Genomic DNA, 18173 nt, shown 5'->3' on the forward strand with positions numbered 1-18173 from the left:
GGGTGCCTAAGTGCAGCATCAGAGAGAGAAACATCTTAAGAATTACCCAGGAATGATTTTAAAATTCTGACAAAGTACAAACACTTGCCCTTTTTCAGAAATTTGTTTTGTGCTTATGATATCTACCAAGAAAATAAAATCTGTTTCTAAATTTAAAAAAGTTGCTTTGTTGTTGCATTTTGGGACCATTTTAGAGAAAAATAAAACAAACTACAGTTAGGGTTAGTATCTTAAGCTCTATGTTTATTTTTCTAGAAGATAAATTTTTTTAAAAAAAGTCACAGTTAACGTCAATTTGGACCCATTATTCATTCCAATATAATTTTTTAAGGACAAAACACTTTTTCTGAGACTTTTAATCAAGTTTAGTTTATTTAAGTTTGTTTACTTAAGTTTAGTTTACTTAAGTTTAGCAGGACTCTCCATGGACGCTTCACATAGAGGGTCCCGGGACCTCCACTTTGAAATTTTAGAGAGTCAAAGGCCCCCGTGTACTTATGGAGTGTCTTTATTTGATCGGAATATATAATATAGCACATTTCAGCAACACACACACACACACACACACACACACACACACACACACACACACACACACACACACACACACACACACACACACACATACACACACAATCACACACACAATCACAAACAAAACACACACATACACACACATCATACCTGATGCAGATCCTTTTTAAATTGTACAGATATCTTGGACTGTGAGTTTTAGATGTATTTCTCTTGATATTCCTTCAAAAAGACCCCAAATCAAAAACGAATAGTGGACACAAGTCTATTGTGCATGAGAGATCAAGGTAGATAATTTTGAAGCGATTGTTTTTAAACAATGAAATTGCATAGTGATATCCTTCATAATTTCATGAAAATAAGGAATTAAGAATTGAAACAATTTGTCTTCCTAGTTTTCTGTATTACATTGATTTATGGAGGAAAATATTTTTCTCAGAATTTTGGAAAAATCAATATCAAGGGAGGCAACTAATAGATGACTGATAGGAAAAAAAAGTACACATTCAGTGACGTATATCTTTTGAATAATACGATTCAGAGGAGATCATCTTTCTAATTCGTTTTTCCTTGTGTTTTGTTTGTAAAAATGAAAAGATCAAATAGTTGGAACAATGTTTAAGTTTAACGGTACGATAGCACCGACCGCCTTGTTGCCTATAGTAGATCTACGTTCCTCTGATACTTCTACATCGGCTTTGAACAGCCTCTTTTTACATTTAGTCAAGTTTTGACTAAATGTTTTAACATAGAGAGGGAATCGAGACGAGGGTCATGGTGTATGTGTGTGTGTGTGTGTGTGTGTGTTTGTGTGTCTGTCTGTGCGTGTGTGTGTGTGTGTGTGTTTGTGTGTCTGTCTGTGCGTGTGTGTGTGTGTATGTAGAGCGATTCAGACTAAACTACTGGACCGATCTTTATGAAATTTGACATGAGAGTTCCTAGGAATGATATCCCCGGACGTTTTTTTCATTTTTTCGATAAATACCTTTGATGACGTCATATCCGGCTTTTTGTAAAAGTTGAGGCGGCACTGTCACAGTCCAAGGGCGGATCTGGGGGGGGGGTTACACGGGTTACGTAACCCCCCCACCCACCCAAAAAAGAGGTAATTTATTGGCTCAGGATGCACCAGATAGCTCTATTTTGCTTCTTTGGATAAAAAAAATTTCCGGGGGGGCATGCCCCCGGACCCCCCAAGAGGAGAAGGCGCCGTCAACTTGTATCTTCGCGGTCATTTTGTAACCCCCCCTCCAAAGTGAATTGATCCGCCCTTGTGTCACACCCTCATTTTTCAATCAAATTGATTGAAATTTTGGCAAAGCAGGCCGGACTTTGGTATTGCATTTCAGCTTGGTGGCTTAAAAACTAATAAAATTAATGAGTTTGTTCATTAAAAATCGGAAACTTGTAATTAAAATTATTTTTTTTATAAAAACGATCCAAAAATAATTTCATCGTATTCTTCGTCATTTTCTGATTCAAAAAACAAATACATATGTTACATTTGGATTACAAACAAGGTCTGAAAATTAAAAATGTGAAAATTATGATTAAAATTAATTTTCCGAAATCGAATTAAAAACAATTTCATCTTATTCCTTGTCGGTCCCTGATTCCAAAAACATATATATATATCTGATATGTTTGGATTAAAAACACGCTCAGAAAGTTCAAACGAAGAGAGGTACAGAAAAGCGTGCTATGCAGCACATCGAAACCACTACCGCGCTGAACAGGCTCGTCAGTTTCACTCCGTTTTGCACAAGCGGCGGACTACGGTCATTGTGAAAAAATGCAGTGCGTTCAGTTTCATTCTGTGAGTTCCACAGCTTGACTAAATGTAGTAATTTCGCCTTACGCGACTTGTTTTGACGTTATTTCCGCGTGAAATTGGCATTGGTGCTTGCACTAGGCTTACCTGACGACTACAGTCTGAAAACAGTACCCACAGTACGCACAATACGTACGTTAGTGTGTCCCACTGCCAGGACCCTCACTTGATAGGTTCAATGCGTCCCGGGATCCCTTCAACGTGATTTTGGCTTCTATGTAGTATGCGTATAGGACGCAGGGACTAGATTAGTTTAATTTAGATTAGTTTAGTTTAGTTTACTTTAGTTTACTTCAGATTTATTTACTAAATTCAGCACAGTTCAGTTCAGTTCAGGTCAGTTTACCTTCGTTTAGTTACCTACGTTAAGCACACTGTGTTTTTCGTTTGTGCTTTGCTTCCGGTTCTTTATGGTCAGGCAGTACTTCGTGTTTCGTGGGATTGTTGCCTATGATGTGACCGCGGTTAAATTCTTTAAAACAGAGGATGTCGGATTGGTCTTAGGTCCTCTATAACGTTCCGTTTTCCCCTTAACTAGGCCTACGTCTGAAGGTTATGTCGATCATACGCATAGCTTGGACCGTTTCCAATACGGCGATCTCATTTTTTCTGTTTCATTTTCAAAGCGACGTATTTGAAGTAGTTTCAAACTTTCGCAGATGTACGGAACATTACCATTCGCTTCCCCCACACCAAGGTTCCCGCTGAGGTGACCAACTACTACTGCTTCAACTTCCAGCTGCCAACTGACCAGGAGTACCACATGATCGCCACCAAGCCCCTCATCAACAACTCCGACGTCGTGCACCACATGATCCTCACCTCCTGTGAGGGTACAGGTGAGAATCTCTACAGGTGTAATGTCTGTGTGTGTGTGTTGGGGTGGGGGTGAGTACCACCTGATCGCCACGAAGCCCCTCATAAACATCGACGTCAGGCACCACATGGTCCTCACATCCTGTTAAGAAGAAATGTTTTTAGTTCTTTTTGTTGTTGTTGTTGTTGTTGTTGTGTTGTTGTTGTTGATGGTAGCGGTGGGGGTGGTGGTTTGTGTGTGTATGTGTGTATGTGTGTATGCGTGTGTGTGTGTGTGTGTGTGTGTTTGTGTGCGTGCGTGGGTGTGCGTGTGTTTGTGTGGGTAAGTGCGTGAGTGTGCGTGTGTGTGTGTGTGTGTGTGTGTGTGTGTGCGTGTGTGTGTGTGTGTGTGTGTGTGTGTGTGTGTGTGTGTGACTCATGACAGTTAATTTGCGCGTGAAAATGTAAGGCAGGCGTATCTCATGGCAGCGAATCTTATATTGTGACGTCGCAACATGTAAACTTGACGTGTCCTATAGTAGTGGATCTGCTATGGAAACCTCATAAGATTTAAAAATGACTTATCTGATGACAGCGGACTTGCTGTCAAAACCTCGGTTAGTTTAACCTGACTTGCCTCCTGACAGTAAATTTGCTATTAAAACTTCAAATCCCCGAGGGTTAAAGCTCACGTGTGTCAAAAAAACTAGATATGCCGTCTGAGAGTCTTATCATGTAAAGCTTGACTTGTCTGATGCCAGTGGGCTTGATCAACGAGCCCCAGGACTGCATCATGGGGACGCCGAGTTGCAGCAAGGCTATGGGTATCTGGACTGTTGGCATGACAGGCGAGTGCATCAACTCCCAGGCAGGATTCCGTATTGGCAAGGGGGGTACTGGAACGGTGTCTCTGCAGGTAAATGGTTCAATTACTCTTTAGTCAGAATATGTACTGATACAAAAGATGTTTATTTCTGATTGTAACTTGTTTGGAAGACACGTAAACCAAACGCCGTAGTCTGTTTGTTGGTTTCACTTTACAACAATGTACATTTCATGACCGTTTAAAACAGAAATAAAACATCGTTCAAACCGAGAAAGAAAGAAAGAAAAACACTCTCCTCAGCTTACAAAGTCGACAGGACAAAAGGGTAAATGTTCTTTTTTTAACAGAAAAAAATGCCTGTATTTATTGAGCTTCCTAACAACAAATCCCTTTTAATGAAAATGGAGCGACGACATGGGAACTTTACGCCAAAAGTAATGATCCAACATTTCGCAACGAAGGCACTGTACAAAAACCAAACGGGTGGAAAACCGAACCTGGAATTAGTATCCACTTGGTCACATCCAAGTCGACAGTGTCTTTAGTCTGAGACTGTTCCGTTTTAACAAGATATTTTTCGATACCGATCGCGGTTTGTCAGTCACAACTCAAATATGAATCGGTGTTCCCACGAGCTTCGTGAAAATTCAGTCTGGCATGGCACGCAGGTAGCATTGTACCAATGTAGACAGGACCTGGAGATCTGCAGTCAAATGGTCCATTTCTTCTCGAAAGGTGTTGCGGTCGACTTGGGGCAGACGCCGGATAGTTGGGGGCATGTCATCTTCTTGTCGGTACGACATGGTCTCGGCTGTTTCACAGTCATATGTCAGAACGTAGTCGTCTCCCCTTGCAATCAGCTGTTTCTTGCCACCTTTTCTTTCACAGACGTCTTTTATGAGAGCGCGGTTTCTGTTTCTGTTAAACAGTCTTGCTTTCAGTTGAATGTTCTTTGAGCAGTTTAGGGCTAGATCGTATACATCGCCTGGATCAAATTCTTTGTCTGTTGCTGCCAGTTCCGCTGCAGTGGTTTCATCGAGAGAGAGAGAGAGAGAGAGAGAGAGAGAGAGAGAGAGAGAGAGAGAGAGAGAGAGAGAGAGAGAGAGAGAGAGAGAGAGAGAGAGAGAGAGAACTCGAAAACTGTATTACCGAGGGATGATAACATTAGGTCCATATGGTCCTTTCTTACAGCTAGCATAGTCCCTACTATAATACACACATGAAACGAAGAACAAGTATGAAGAATTAAAAAAATCCAATATAACACAGAGAGAGAGAGAGAGAGAGAGAGAGAGAGAGAGAGAGAGAGAGAGAGAGAGAGAGAGAGAGAGAGAGAGAGAGAGAGAGAGAGAGAGAGAGACTGACACTGACAAACGCGTTGTTCACGTGCATTAACTAACACCACGATTCCCTTTACCCCTTTTTGAAACACCCACAACAGGTCCACTGGAACAACCCAACGAAGAACAACACGTGGTACGATTCCTCAGGCCTCATCCTGTACTACACGCCCGTGCTGCGTAAGTACGACGCGGCCTCCTTCTCCGTGGGTCAGACCAACCTGAACATCCCGCCCGGAATGCCCAGCGTGGTGCACCAGGGCACCTGCACCTCAAGATGCACCAAAAAGATCTTCAAAGGACCCGTGCACGTCGTGTCCTCTCTCAACCACATGCACAACCTGGGTGAGCCACATGTTCTTTCGTTCAGTCGGAAAAAAACTCTGTCGGGTTTGCATGGGTTGTGAAAGAGTGAATGCCCTTGTTTCCCTTGTGACGTTGCAGGTCAGTCTCTATAGTGAGGGGTGTGTTTGAAACTCATGGACAAGGAGCACGTGTAAAAAATGTTGCCCCCTATAAAAACCAGCGTATTCACCTTTCACAACCTGATAAGCCTACCACTTATTTCTGGAGTTTGTCTATTTCGGGGATGTTGTTTAGGGGTAAAAAGTACAAAAAGCATTGAAAAGAAATGCTAATCAAGAGCAGTATAAGGTTCACAAAGGATGTGATGATAGATCCGTCAAAGGATCCAAACACAGCACGTAAACTTCGTTGAAGCATAATATTTGTGTGCACCAACGATATTATGTCAGCATTATTCCATGTCCACATTTTAGTGATATTATGTGCGTATTTAACAGATAATCTTAATTCAAAAGAACAACACCGCTCTCTCAAATGATCCTCTTTTTTTTTTAATGATTCTGGCAAATTGAGTACGTTTCTTCTGGTAGGTACAGTTATAGGCTTGTTTAGTCGGTATAATACGTTCGTACACGTAGGTCCCATGTAATGACTGTTTCAAAACTCCACATGGAATGTCATTGGTATACACCAGCAAGGACGTTCATTGAAGCGATCACATGAAAATGCATTGGGGAATTAGCAGAGGACTTAATCATTACGGAAATACAGAGATGCAGTCAGACAGACAGACAGACAGACAGATGCAGAGATACATAGATACAAAGACTGAAACAGAGACAGACAAACAGAAAGACAGACGGAGACAAAAAAGTCAAACAGCCTCAGCAGTTCAAATCAGCTCAAAACCACCACCTGTTATATGGAGAAAATGTCTCATATCTCAGGAGATATTTCATGTTGAACACTTTGATTCCCATGGCAAGAACTGTATTCCACTGCCATACTTTGTTGTGCAGGTATCCGTCAGAACTTGACCCGGACCCGATCTGGAATGGCGCAACTGATCATCATGGACGATAACCCCTTCAGTTTTGATTTGCCAGTGTCTCACGAGTGGGTGAACTTTCTAATGGTCACTCTTCGTCGTGGTCGTCCTTATAGTCACTGAAATAAAATCTATTTTCGTAGCAGAAAAAGCTTTTTGTTTCAAACTTGCTGAAGAAAGATCGTGTGTATATGTACACGTTCTGGTCTTTGTCACGATTTAATTAAATTTGTGCGTCAAATTTGAACTATGCAATCCACCTACACGAGGGTCATCTGAAAAATACCGAGCCCGACTAGGAAGGAATTAATCCACGAGACTAGAACAAGTTTACATTTTAACATTGTCCCTCCTGACCTTCACACACTTGTGTCATCGATGCCTCAGAGCCTTATTGCCGTTGCTGCAGAAGCTTTTGTATTGCAACCGAAGGAAATCCTCAAAGGCAGCCACGACGTCATATTTCGTTTCCTTGTGCTCACCCCTGAGGTACTGTACTTCTTCATGTTTGTAAACATATGATAGTTGGAGGATGTCAAATCTGGCAGGCCCGGGTAGCTAAGGTGGTAGAGCACTGGACTTGTGATCGAAAGGTCGCTGGTTCGAATCCAGGCAGGCATGGACACGGGTCAACTTTTTGTGCAGACCCAGAGACGGTATCCATCTCTCACCTCCGTGTCACCACAGTGGCACGTATAAGACCTCAATCATTCTGCCATATGTGCAGATGGCTGATACTACCTAAACACGCATACACTGTGTCTGAAGTCGGGTTAAAACGCGGGAACATGCCCCTAATGGCTTTGCCGTGAGAGCGTAAAACTTGAATTTCTCTCTCGTAGACAGCCTCAACGGTTTCTTGATCTGTGGTGGTCTTCAACACGGTTTTTCCTTCCAAGCCTGAATTCAACCAGGGGCGGACGAGGGGGGGTGCACAGGGTGCAGGTGCACCTCCCTCCAGCAAAAATAAATAAATAAATTAAAAAAATTGGAAAGCAGATTCTATGACCATTTCTAAGTTCAAATGGCACCAGATGGCACCATTTTGGTTCTTTGGGCCAAAACATTTTCCGGGGGGAGGGGGGGGGCATGCCCCCGGACCCCCCTAGCAAATTCGGGCGCATCGCGCCCATCACATTCACTTTCGATTCAAAGTGCACCCCCCCTTAAAAAGCAACTGATCCGCCCCTGTCAGCTGACCATTTTATTACTGTGGTGCATAAAAGGAGGATCCCTGCCAAACGTTTACGTCAAGTCATTATGAATTTGCAGTGGGCTAAATATTTTTCTCCGCAAATATTGGATCACTGCTCTTTGTTAGTTTTCTCCATTGTGGGGTAAACGGTGGGGTATGGTAGTTTGAGAAACAAAGGCATACAAACTAACCGGTGAAAATACGAAATATTTTGCATTAAGTCTTCATAAGAACGTTTCTTAATTCATACCAAGTTTTGAATGTCTAAGTCCATTCCGTCGTGGTCGGGCTCGGTACTTCTCAGTTGGCCCTCGTAAATCTCTGGTCTCCATGTTTCATACAGTTTTTTTAATTGCAAATGTGAGCAGCGTCCTTGCCTACTAACGAAAAAAACGACGAGATTAATGCAAATTTCACATCAACTGTGCTTCGTTGCAACAAGAACATTACTTATCCCATGACCTGCCTCTTTGTCTCTGTTAGCTGTAGAGGGGATTATTCTGGATAATCCATCACAACCATATGGATTATCCAACACAACCGAGTCTCGATCTCACCTGTCATTGGTCATTGTTTTTGATCTCAGAGTACTTTTGAATAATTTAGAGGTCATCTGCATATTTATCGTTAACTCGGGGACTACTTTTTTTCAGCAAACCGATTGAGATATTCTGCGGTATAAAAGTCGAACTGACGTTTGGCTAACGATCTACAAACATTATAATTGAAGAAATAAAGAAAACAACAAAGAATGTACATAATCTGTTTGGGTGAATAGAGCTGACAGAGCTGAGTGAAGATTATGAGTTGTCCGACGCGGTGAGACTGAGACAGAGACACAGAGCACGAGAGAGAGCGACACGGAGACACACAGTGATTCAAGGCGCACAACTCCAGTAAAATTGTCGTAACGAGGTACGCTTCATGGGCAACCGCTTAGATCAATCCCAAGAACATCCTGATTCAAAATCTTGAGCGACAAAATAAAACTTACACTAAAACAGTATGCTTATAGTTTTGTTCATTTGTTATCGCTTTTAGAGCATTGATTGCTAAATATGGTTCAATAGAACAAGTTGACCAGCATGGAAATTGCCATTTTCAAAGTTGGTGATACTGTTAGAATAAAAGGTGGCGAAGAAGATCGGATCTTGGACATACAAAGACCACTTGGCTACATGCGTTGCCGCATAAAAACAACTCGACAGTGGTGCGCCGTTTTCCCCAGACAGATACCTAATGGCCTAAGACAACGACAGACATCAAAGTTAGGCTCACCTAAATCAGTAAGTGACGATTAAAGAAGTAGGTAATCCAAATTTGAACACTGAAGCACAAAGGCTCGAATAAGCACAAACTCAGCAATCATCTTCATCGCTTGTAAAATCACACACGCGGTCTTTCGAATCCTGAACTCGGGTCAAAAATGAGTTACTTCCCTTCGGGTATATCATTCTCTCCCGTCGCAAGCTGTGAAGCGAAGATTATCAGATTGCGGTCTTTCGCAGTTTTGACAAATGCCAACTCGGGTAACCGACTGAAACCGGCACAGTATCAAATGCATTCAACGGCACAATCCTGGAAACAAAAAGACAAACGGGGACTCGTTCCGCACATGCATATCATGACACGATTTTCGGTGGCAGAAGGTTTGATGAGCATTAAACAGGCACTCGAAGAGTTTGTGTCAAAAAGGTCGTTTATGGTTGTTCAAAATGTTTTAATGCACATTTAAACGTGCTGTGCGTGGTGTCTAAATCGGCTCCTAACCTCGGTGCTAACTTCTGGAATTCAACATCTAACCCAAACGTCATGCTTATTTGAATATATTTTAAAATACTTGTTCAATGCTCCCTTCACTGACAATGGTTTTCCCTCTGCCCCCCCCCCCCCCCCCCCCCCCCCTTGTCCCTTTTGTATCCTCTTCTTATTGCACACTCTTGTGGTCAGGTTCACCGATCCCATCATCATAGAGCCAGGGGACGAGTTGCAGACCTATTGTACCTACAAGTCGCTCTCCAGAGACAAGACCACACTGTTCGGCGCCAGTACCTACGATGAGATGTGCTTTTCCTACCTCACCTTCTTCCCAGCTGAAAACATCACGGACAGCAGCTGCATACAGTGGCAAGATACGGACCTATGTGACGTCACGGGGAATGACTGTTTCGATGGGTCCCTCTTCAACACTTCCCACCCAAATACGTCTGCCATGATAGAGAAGGTGACTCTCTCTCTCTCTCTCTCTTTCTCTCTCTCTCTTTCGTCTCTCTTTCTCTCTCTCTCTCTCTCTCTTCAACACTTCCCACCCAAATACGTCTGCCATGATAGAGAAGGTGACTCTCTCTCTCTCTCTCTCTTTCTCTCTCTCTCTTTCGTCTCTCTTTCTTTCCCTCTCCCCCGTCTCCTGTTAAGGCTGTCCTTAATTGAGCCCAAAGTCGACTTCTCTGCAAAGTATTTTTCTTGAAAATTCGGTTCCGAAAATTCGTGTAGCAAGCTTCGTAGAGTAGACTTCGAGAGGTCAACTTTGCCCATAAGTAAGTCCAAACATTAGAACTAATGCGTGAATGTGAATGTTTGCAGATTCTTGCCCACTGCAACCCTTACGGAGGGTGTCGCGTTGAGTGCCCAGCGGCCATCCAGGACATCCTCCGCGAGAAGCCGTGCCTGACCAAGTACTGGGGCTTTCTGGCCACCACCTTCTTCAGTATGAATGACGCCAAGCTCCTCAAGTTTGTCACCGCCGTTGAGTCCTGCGGCTTCGCCAACCACACGGTGATGACTCCGACAACGTGTTCCGGTGTCTTGAGCAGGGTGGACATGAAATTTTTCGCTCCACTGATTGCATTGATTTTCTGGACTTATTTGTAGGACCTATTTGACAGTTTGCTGTGTAAGCCTGTGCATGGTTTGCTTTACATCTTGTCTTATGTTATATGACAAATGATAGCTGTGCAGGTTAGTGATTTTGTAAATGTAAGAGATTTTGTCTCAACTTCTTTGGTTCTGTCAGAGGCGAGGCAAAGCGAAGCGACCGGGTTCATGCTTTTATTTAGTAGCAAAATATGTCGCATTATTTTATTTGCCAAGTTTAGAAGAATGAAGTCTGCCCTCTCGCGTGAACTCCACACCAAAATAAGTCGAAGTTATAAACAGGAAGTAAATAAGCAATTTAAAAGATTTCAAACAGACCTTGTTAGAATGATAAAAAAAACTGAAAAGTCATGACCCAAAATCGTGCTGGAAGATTATTAATGGAACCAAAAGAGAAACAAATGAAGAAATACCAAAAGTCTCCTGTGACGTTTTTTTGAAACACTTTAAAGGTATGTTTTCAGCAGGTGAAAATGAAGTTGATGATAACGATTGCAATTTGAAAGATATGTTACAAAATGATAACGTTGATTTTTATTGGTTGATAACAGAAGACGAAGTTTTGAAAGCAGCTATCAAAATGAAAAAAATAATAAAGCCTGTGGAAATTATCAAATAATAAATGATTTTATAAGTTTCTGTTGGGAAGTTATTTAAAGTTTATTCCCCCCTCAGCTTCTTTCTGTCTGTAAACTTGTAGGGCTAGTTATTTTTGTGTAAAAAAAAAAAAAGAAGCGGTTCCATACAATTTTTTGCCTCAAAAAACCGAACTTCATACAGTATTTGACGTTTGAACAGGAAAAAAAGTTCGTCTGCTACTCAAATACGACGGAAGAAAATTTCCTTCGCGATACCAAAACATGAAAAGAACCCAAAAGAATCTGGCTATATCGCCTCAGCAGAGAAACAGCATAAGTGTGTACTTGATTTTATTTCAAAACAAGTAAACTGCTGTGAAGTGTTAGCTGATTTAAATGATTTTCACGAAACAATTCAACAGCGCACTAATCACTTACTTGCGTAGGTAGACTGGCAGTGTGATTAGGACTCGATCAAACTGTGGCACAAAAACACCGTTTTTCGTTGAAAATCTGAAGAAAGCTCGGATTTTTCATGATCCGCTAACTTCGACCATTATTTTAACATTCACTCAGACTCGGCATGTAACCTCTACATATACAAAGTTGGTTGATGCCATTTTGTGCTCTAGATATTTTATATGCCCGACGAATCGTCTGTTGGTCTGTTACGCCCTATGAATAAGCACAAGGGAAATATACAGCTAATTACAGAGGTTTAACCTTGTGGAGCTGTTTTTAAAAGTTATTTACCAGTGTTTTGAATAATAGGTTAACCAAATATTTTGATGATTATTCAGTTATTTGTGATGCGCAAGTCGGTTTTCGTGCAGGCCATTCAACCTTTGACCACATTTTTTCTTTACATAGTAATATTGATTATTGTTATTGTTATTATATAGTTATCCTTTGTATTATTATAGTAGTAGTAGTAGTATTACCATCCTGACGAGGGCAGTCTATCTGCCGAAACATCGATCTAAACAAGTACTTAACCTGGTTACTGGCGTGTCCAGAGACAAATATTTTAGTGTCTTTTCTCTGATTATAAACAAGCATTTGATTATGTGAAAATAGTTTTTTTGGGGAAGAAAATGTTTGATGTTGGTATAAAATGACAAATGCTCAATATTATTCAAAATGTGTATAATAAGGCTAAGGCATGTGTTTTGGTCACTAATCAACGGTCCGATTCCTTTCAATGTTTTACCGGTTTTCATCAAGGTGAAACTTTGTCACCTGCATTATTTGCTGTGTATTTAAAAGATTTACAAGGTTAAATGTTTGATAAAGTTGAACACCTACCTACTATTGAACGAGAAGTTGCTGTGTTGGATTTCCAACCAGATTATGCAGAGTTGATGTTCAAAATGTCTATTTTGTTATATGCAGATGGTACAACCAATTGTGACCCTCCACCACGAAATGAGTCACATGTCTATGGCATTCCGTTTGTCAAATAATTATTTGGATACTTTTTCATGTTTTTTTCACCAGTTTTAGCTAAATAATCATTATTTAGAAACTCATGTGCTAAATAAGTAATTGTTTATAAACAATGTAAAACAATTCTAAATAATTTTTTGTTTACGTAAACAATTCATTATTTACCTAAACAATTCATTGTTTACGTAAATAATTCATTGTTTACGTAAATAATGATTTATTTACGTAAACAATATATTATTTAGACTTATATTACATTGTTTATAAAGAATCAGCAATGTTGCTAAATAAATCATTATTTACGTAAACAATGAATTATTTACGTAAACAATGAATTGTTTAGCCAACACATTTTCCATTATTTAGGGGTTTCTAGGATTCGCTTCTGAACTAAGTTTTATGTCTTTCAGTGATTACTATAATTGACTACAAGGTCTCTCCACACACTCTTATCTTAAAATAGCTGTTGTTTGGATATTATTTTATTTATTTTACAAGCCGAGTACGAAAATAACTGATCTCATACACAGTCAACGGTCAAGGTCAATTAAGGTGTTTCCCTGCTGGGAGTGTTTAGTGTTTGCATTTTCTTGCTTGAAGTTGTTGAAACACAGTTTTTTCCCCCTTATGTTCTCTGTTCTGTTTATGTCCCAACAACATGCCTGTCTTTCCATTTCTCTTCCTTTCATCGTTTCATTTCAAAGAGAAAAGTAAAAACAGCTGTGAACCGTTGAAAAACGGGAAACAATGCCTCCGACGCGTTCCGAGAAGACTCTGGAGTGACTTCCCTTGCCTCATGCACAGGCCTCATGCAAAACATTGCGATCGGGCGAGAAGCGAAAATATTCTGAGCGATTGTTACCAGAGGAGAGGCGGCGATACCACCAGAAGATTTTGGAGATTGACGGGAATGATCCGTATGACATTCTCAACCAGGTGCTGGTCAGCAAATCCGGACGATCTGCCAGAGCTGAGTTACATCAACATCGTAAATTATTTTGTGCTTGGCAAGAGTGCATACAGATACACATGTGAGCAGCTGAAAAGCTTACAACAGTTTTGATTCCTACCGACTTTTTGTCTCTGGCTGGGTGAGGGATGTCAAGTGCTACAGCCCAGAACTCTGTCATTTCTGCAAAGGTAAGAATGTGCTTTCAGTTTATAATGAATGAACGTGAGTGTTCTCTGTCTTGTGTTGCTGATATCACAAGTTGCAGTTCAGGATATTGTGTTGAGGCTTTGTCTTTGATATATTCTTCGCTTCAGTTTGTATTCTGGACTACGACAAAAGCTGTAGATAGTCTTGAATATATTTATATTTTGAAATAGCTTGCAAAATATTATATAAATTTATAATGAGCTTCATGTTCATATTCAGTTAAAAATCTGTTGTTTACTTTTCATTGTTAAGGTTATTGTAAAGCACGTTATGTGCGTCTTAGAGTTATATTCATTCGATTGACCTAGCTGAATGCTGATTTGTGCGACCTTCAATTTATTTTTCAGATTCTTCATTCACAACGCCTTAATGAACCAGCACTTTCTCCTTGGATCATCGCCACTTCTGATGGCAACATACTGGCAGCACACTGTACCTGCATGGCCGGAGTTGGAGAAACCGGCATGGCCGGAGTTGGAGAAACCTGCACACACGTCCCTTCACCTTCAAGGAGTCAGCTGTTGAGTGTGCTGTGGCAGACCGCCATTTCTGTTTGGAATCTAACACTGAGGGGATGCTTTGTCTGCGCAAAGACCACCCATACTTTAGTCAAGTACAGTGCCAGATTGTTATGACCAGTTTCTACTACTGCGATTTCATGGTGTGGACTACTGTGGATAAAGTTATTGTCCGAGTATTGCCTGACTGTGATTTTTGGGCAATGTGTGTGGAGAAAGCTTTGAAAGTGTTCAGACTCGCAGTTCTTCCAGAGCTAGTTGGAAACTGGCTGGACAGAGAAGCTGAGCCTCTACAAGCAGTGGATGTGAACCAGGAGCAGCTGCAAACACCAGCCGTGAAACGCAGCAAGAAACAGTGACAATGCCAGACTCGCTTGCTCAGGGGTGTGGGAAAACAAACATCATGTATGACTGTACACATAGAAAGTGGCAGTAGTAAAGTTGTAGAGAGGGAGAGAATACATCGAACGCAGAAGAAGAAGAAGAAGAGAGGGAGAGAAAAGAGAGCATGTAATGTTTTAAATCACAGTTCACACTCACAGAGAAGTCATCAATTGTTCCATTCTTGTTTCATTTTATTCTTAAAGGCATATGTACGCGCTCCCGTGTTTACAAAGTGTAGTTTGCCCATAATCGATGTCAAACGCACCATAAGACCATGTAATGACGATATGTCGCCATGCGCGGACCATATACATGCATTACAGCTTGTTTTAGAGTCTCAAAAACTTTGGATGTAAACAAAGACGCGGAGTTATTTCCCTTGCGTCAACGCTACCTCTGTTGGCAAATCTATAAATAGGACGATCCAGATCAAAATGAAAATTAACATATCTCAACATTGAAGGGGTCCTAGACCACAATATTTTGCAAGGAACTTAATTTAGCATGTCTCCAGCTGTTGGTAAAGCAATTAGCGTGTATAGTCATCGAGTACATATGGCTTTAAAGTAAAATCATGCACAGATGTAGACATACATTTTGTTTAGGATCACCGACCACAATACAAAATCAAGTGCTACAAGTATAAATTATGATGCATACAGGACCTTATTTTGTGATTGTTTTACATCCACTGCTGTGAATAACAAAGAATCATGAGCAGTTTGATTATCAACTTATTCAGCCAGGTATATTGTTCATTCTCAGGGTTCCTACAGGGCAGAGCTGAAACAATTCAAGGAGTTTTCAAGGACATTTCCAGGACCAAATAAATGCTTTTCAAGGACATGATTTTCCCCAAATCGATTTATCCGATGCTTCTACAAGCCAAGCTTTGTATTTTGCATTGGCAAGCCATTGACGATTGAAGACGCAGTTGCCTTTCCCCATTTTCCACGCTAAGACACAGGAAGAGATATAAAAATGCCACTGCGGTTCTCCGCGTCTGCAAACTATTAGTCATTCCGTTGTTGTTTCCCTTGCCAACTTCCGGGAAGGGAAGCAACTACGGGTGACTAGTAATAGTTAGTTCGTCTACTTTCGTTTTCACTCGATCTTTTATTCTCCCAAAATGTGTGTACTGTATTTGACGAAAAAACAAGTCGCGTAAGGCGAAAATACAATATTTAGTCAAGTAGCTGTCGAACTCACAGAATGAAACTGAACGCAACGCAACGCAGCAAGACCGTATACTCGTAGCATCGTCAGTCCACCGCTCATGGCAAAGGCAGTGAAATTGACAAGAAGAGCGGGGTAGTAGTTGCGCTAAGAAGGATAGCACGCTTTTCTGTACCTCTCTTTGTTTTAACTTTCTGAGCGTGTTTTTAATCTAAACATATCATATGTATATGTTTTTGGAATCAGAAACCGACAAGGAATAAGATGAAAGTGTTTTTAAATTGTTTTGGACAATTTAATTTTGATAATAATTTTTATATATTTAATTTTCAGAGCTTGTTTTTAATCCGAATATAACATATTTATATGTTTTTGGAATCAGCAAATGATGGAGAATAAGATAAACGTAAATTTGGATCGTTTTATAAATTTTTATTTTTTTTTACAATTTTCAGATTTTTAATGACCAAAGTCATTAATTAATTTTTAAGCCACCAAGCTGAAATGCAATACCGAAGTCCGGGCTTCGTCGAAGATTACTTGACCAAAATTTCAACCAATTTGGTTGAAAAATGAGGGCGTGACAGTGCCGCCTCAACTTTCACGAAAAGCCGGATATGACGTCATCAAAGACATTTATCAAAAAAATGAAAAAAACGTATGGGGATTTCATACCCAGGAACTCTCATGTAAAATTTCATAAAGATCGGTCCAGTAGTTTAGTCTGAATCGCTCTACACACACACACACACACACACACACACACACACGCACAGACACACACACATACACCACACCCTCGTTTCGATTCCCCCTCGATGTTAAAATATTTAGTCAAAACTTGACTAAATATAAAAAGGGGTTGCATTTTTTTTTAAAATAAGACAAGCTGCTGACGAAATGTATAGGCAACAATTTGGAAAAATCAAGTACTTTTCAATGACTATTTAACAAAACTCTATTTTCAAGCACTTTTCAAGGCCTGGAAAAGGTTTTCCAATTTTCAAGGAGTTTTCCAGGGTTCAAGGACTCTGTACGAACCCTGAATTCATTCTCCTTGTTCAATGTTTCCAGTGACACGGATTGGCTGCTTGATTTAGGGAACAAATAAGAGTGTGTGGTCCAGCGTAGTTCTGCATCAGTACAGTCAAGTAATACAGTGTTTAAATTGGCAGTGGAACTGAAAGTTAGTTTCTATTATCAACTAGTTCTGTTTTGATGACAACAAAATTGAACACATTTATTTCTGCAAAAAAGCGCACAGGTCTTTGATCATAATGAATAGTTAATGACTCACATACCCACAGTATGTTATTTCAATTTTGAACATTTAGTGAAAGTGTTCTCTTCACTTTGGCTTCATACCTGCAATACTGGTAGTGGTATGTTCAGTGTTGCTTGCAGTTGCATGTTATTGGTAGTTTAAATGTGTGCTCGCATTTCAAGTGTAGGCCATTTAATTTTTCAATGCTCCTTATCTTGTTTCCTGTGTAGAGCTATTTTGAGGTTAATCAGCATAATTCAACCTTTGTCAGTTGTGTCAATACATGTCACATTTATGCAAAATGATTTCAAAGTGTATGTTAAAGTGGTGTGTGTGTGTGTGTGTGTGTGTGTGTGTGTGTGTGTGTGTGTGTGTGTGATAGAAAGAGTGAAATCTGCTCTTGAATTGGAAGGAAATAGCAGCAGGTCAGATCATATACACATGTATATTCAAATTCAAGATTCCATCCAGTGAAAACATGATAACAGAAAAACTGTTGCTACTGCTCATGTGAGACACCTGAATCAGATACAATACACCACAGTTTAATTAACACATTCTTTAAACAATGCCTTCATCTTCAAATTCAAGATTCCGTCCAGTGAAAACATAACAGAAGACTATTGCTACTGCTCATGCTTGACATCAGAATCAGATACAATACACCACAGTTTAATTAACATATTCTCTAGTCTAAACAATGCCTTCAGTTCACGAGGCTGTGTTTATGCAGCGTCACAGCAAGAATCACATGATACCAGTGCAAACATTGACAAGCCCAGATGATACAGTGACTATTTTGTCCAGTGTTACCACTTCTTCCTCTTCCCTTGCAAACAAAAGATCAGTCAGAATATCAGAGTTCAGAATTTTGTACTTTCCACAAAGAATACCGATAA

At 40.4% G+C, this 18173-nt stretch overlaps 1 protein-coding gene across 2 annotated transcripts in view; it reads left to right on the top strand.

Moving 5' to 3' along the window:
* Positions 1-17579, top strand: part of LOC138957454 (putative DBH-like monooxygenase protein 2) — a 33775-nt gene extending 16196 nt beyond the window's left edge. The window contains exons 5-11 of one of the 2 annotated variants that reach the window (XR_011453036.1): positions 3025-3204; positions 3922-4076; positions 5428-5671; positions 6652-6748; positions 9826-10099; positions 10459-13913; positions 14280-17579. Coding sequence is in view for 1 of the 2 variants with exons in the window: in XM_070328577.1 (XP_070184678.1) it covers positions 3025-3204; positions 3922-4076; positions 5428-5671; positions 6652-6748; positions 9826-10099; positions 10459-10746 (1238 nt within the window). In the remaining variant the exon portion in view is untranslated. Of the gene's footprint in view, positions 1-3024; positions 3205-3921; positions 4077-5427; positions 5672-6651; positions 6749-9825; positions 10100-10458 lie in introns of both variants that reach the window. The other variant, XM_070328577.1, reaches the window with a different exon arrangement.
* The last annotated feature ends 594 nt before the right edge of the window (positions 17580-18173 follow it).

This window comes from Littorina saxatilis, unplaced genomic scaffold (genome assembly GCF_037325665.1).
Source record: "Littorina saxatilis isolate snail1 unplaced genomic scaffold, US_GU_Lsax_2.0 scaffold_504, whole genome shotgun sequence".
Lineage (NCBI taxonomy): Eukaryota > Metazoa > Mollusca > Gastropoda > Littorinimorpha > Littorinidae > Littorina > Littorina saxatilis.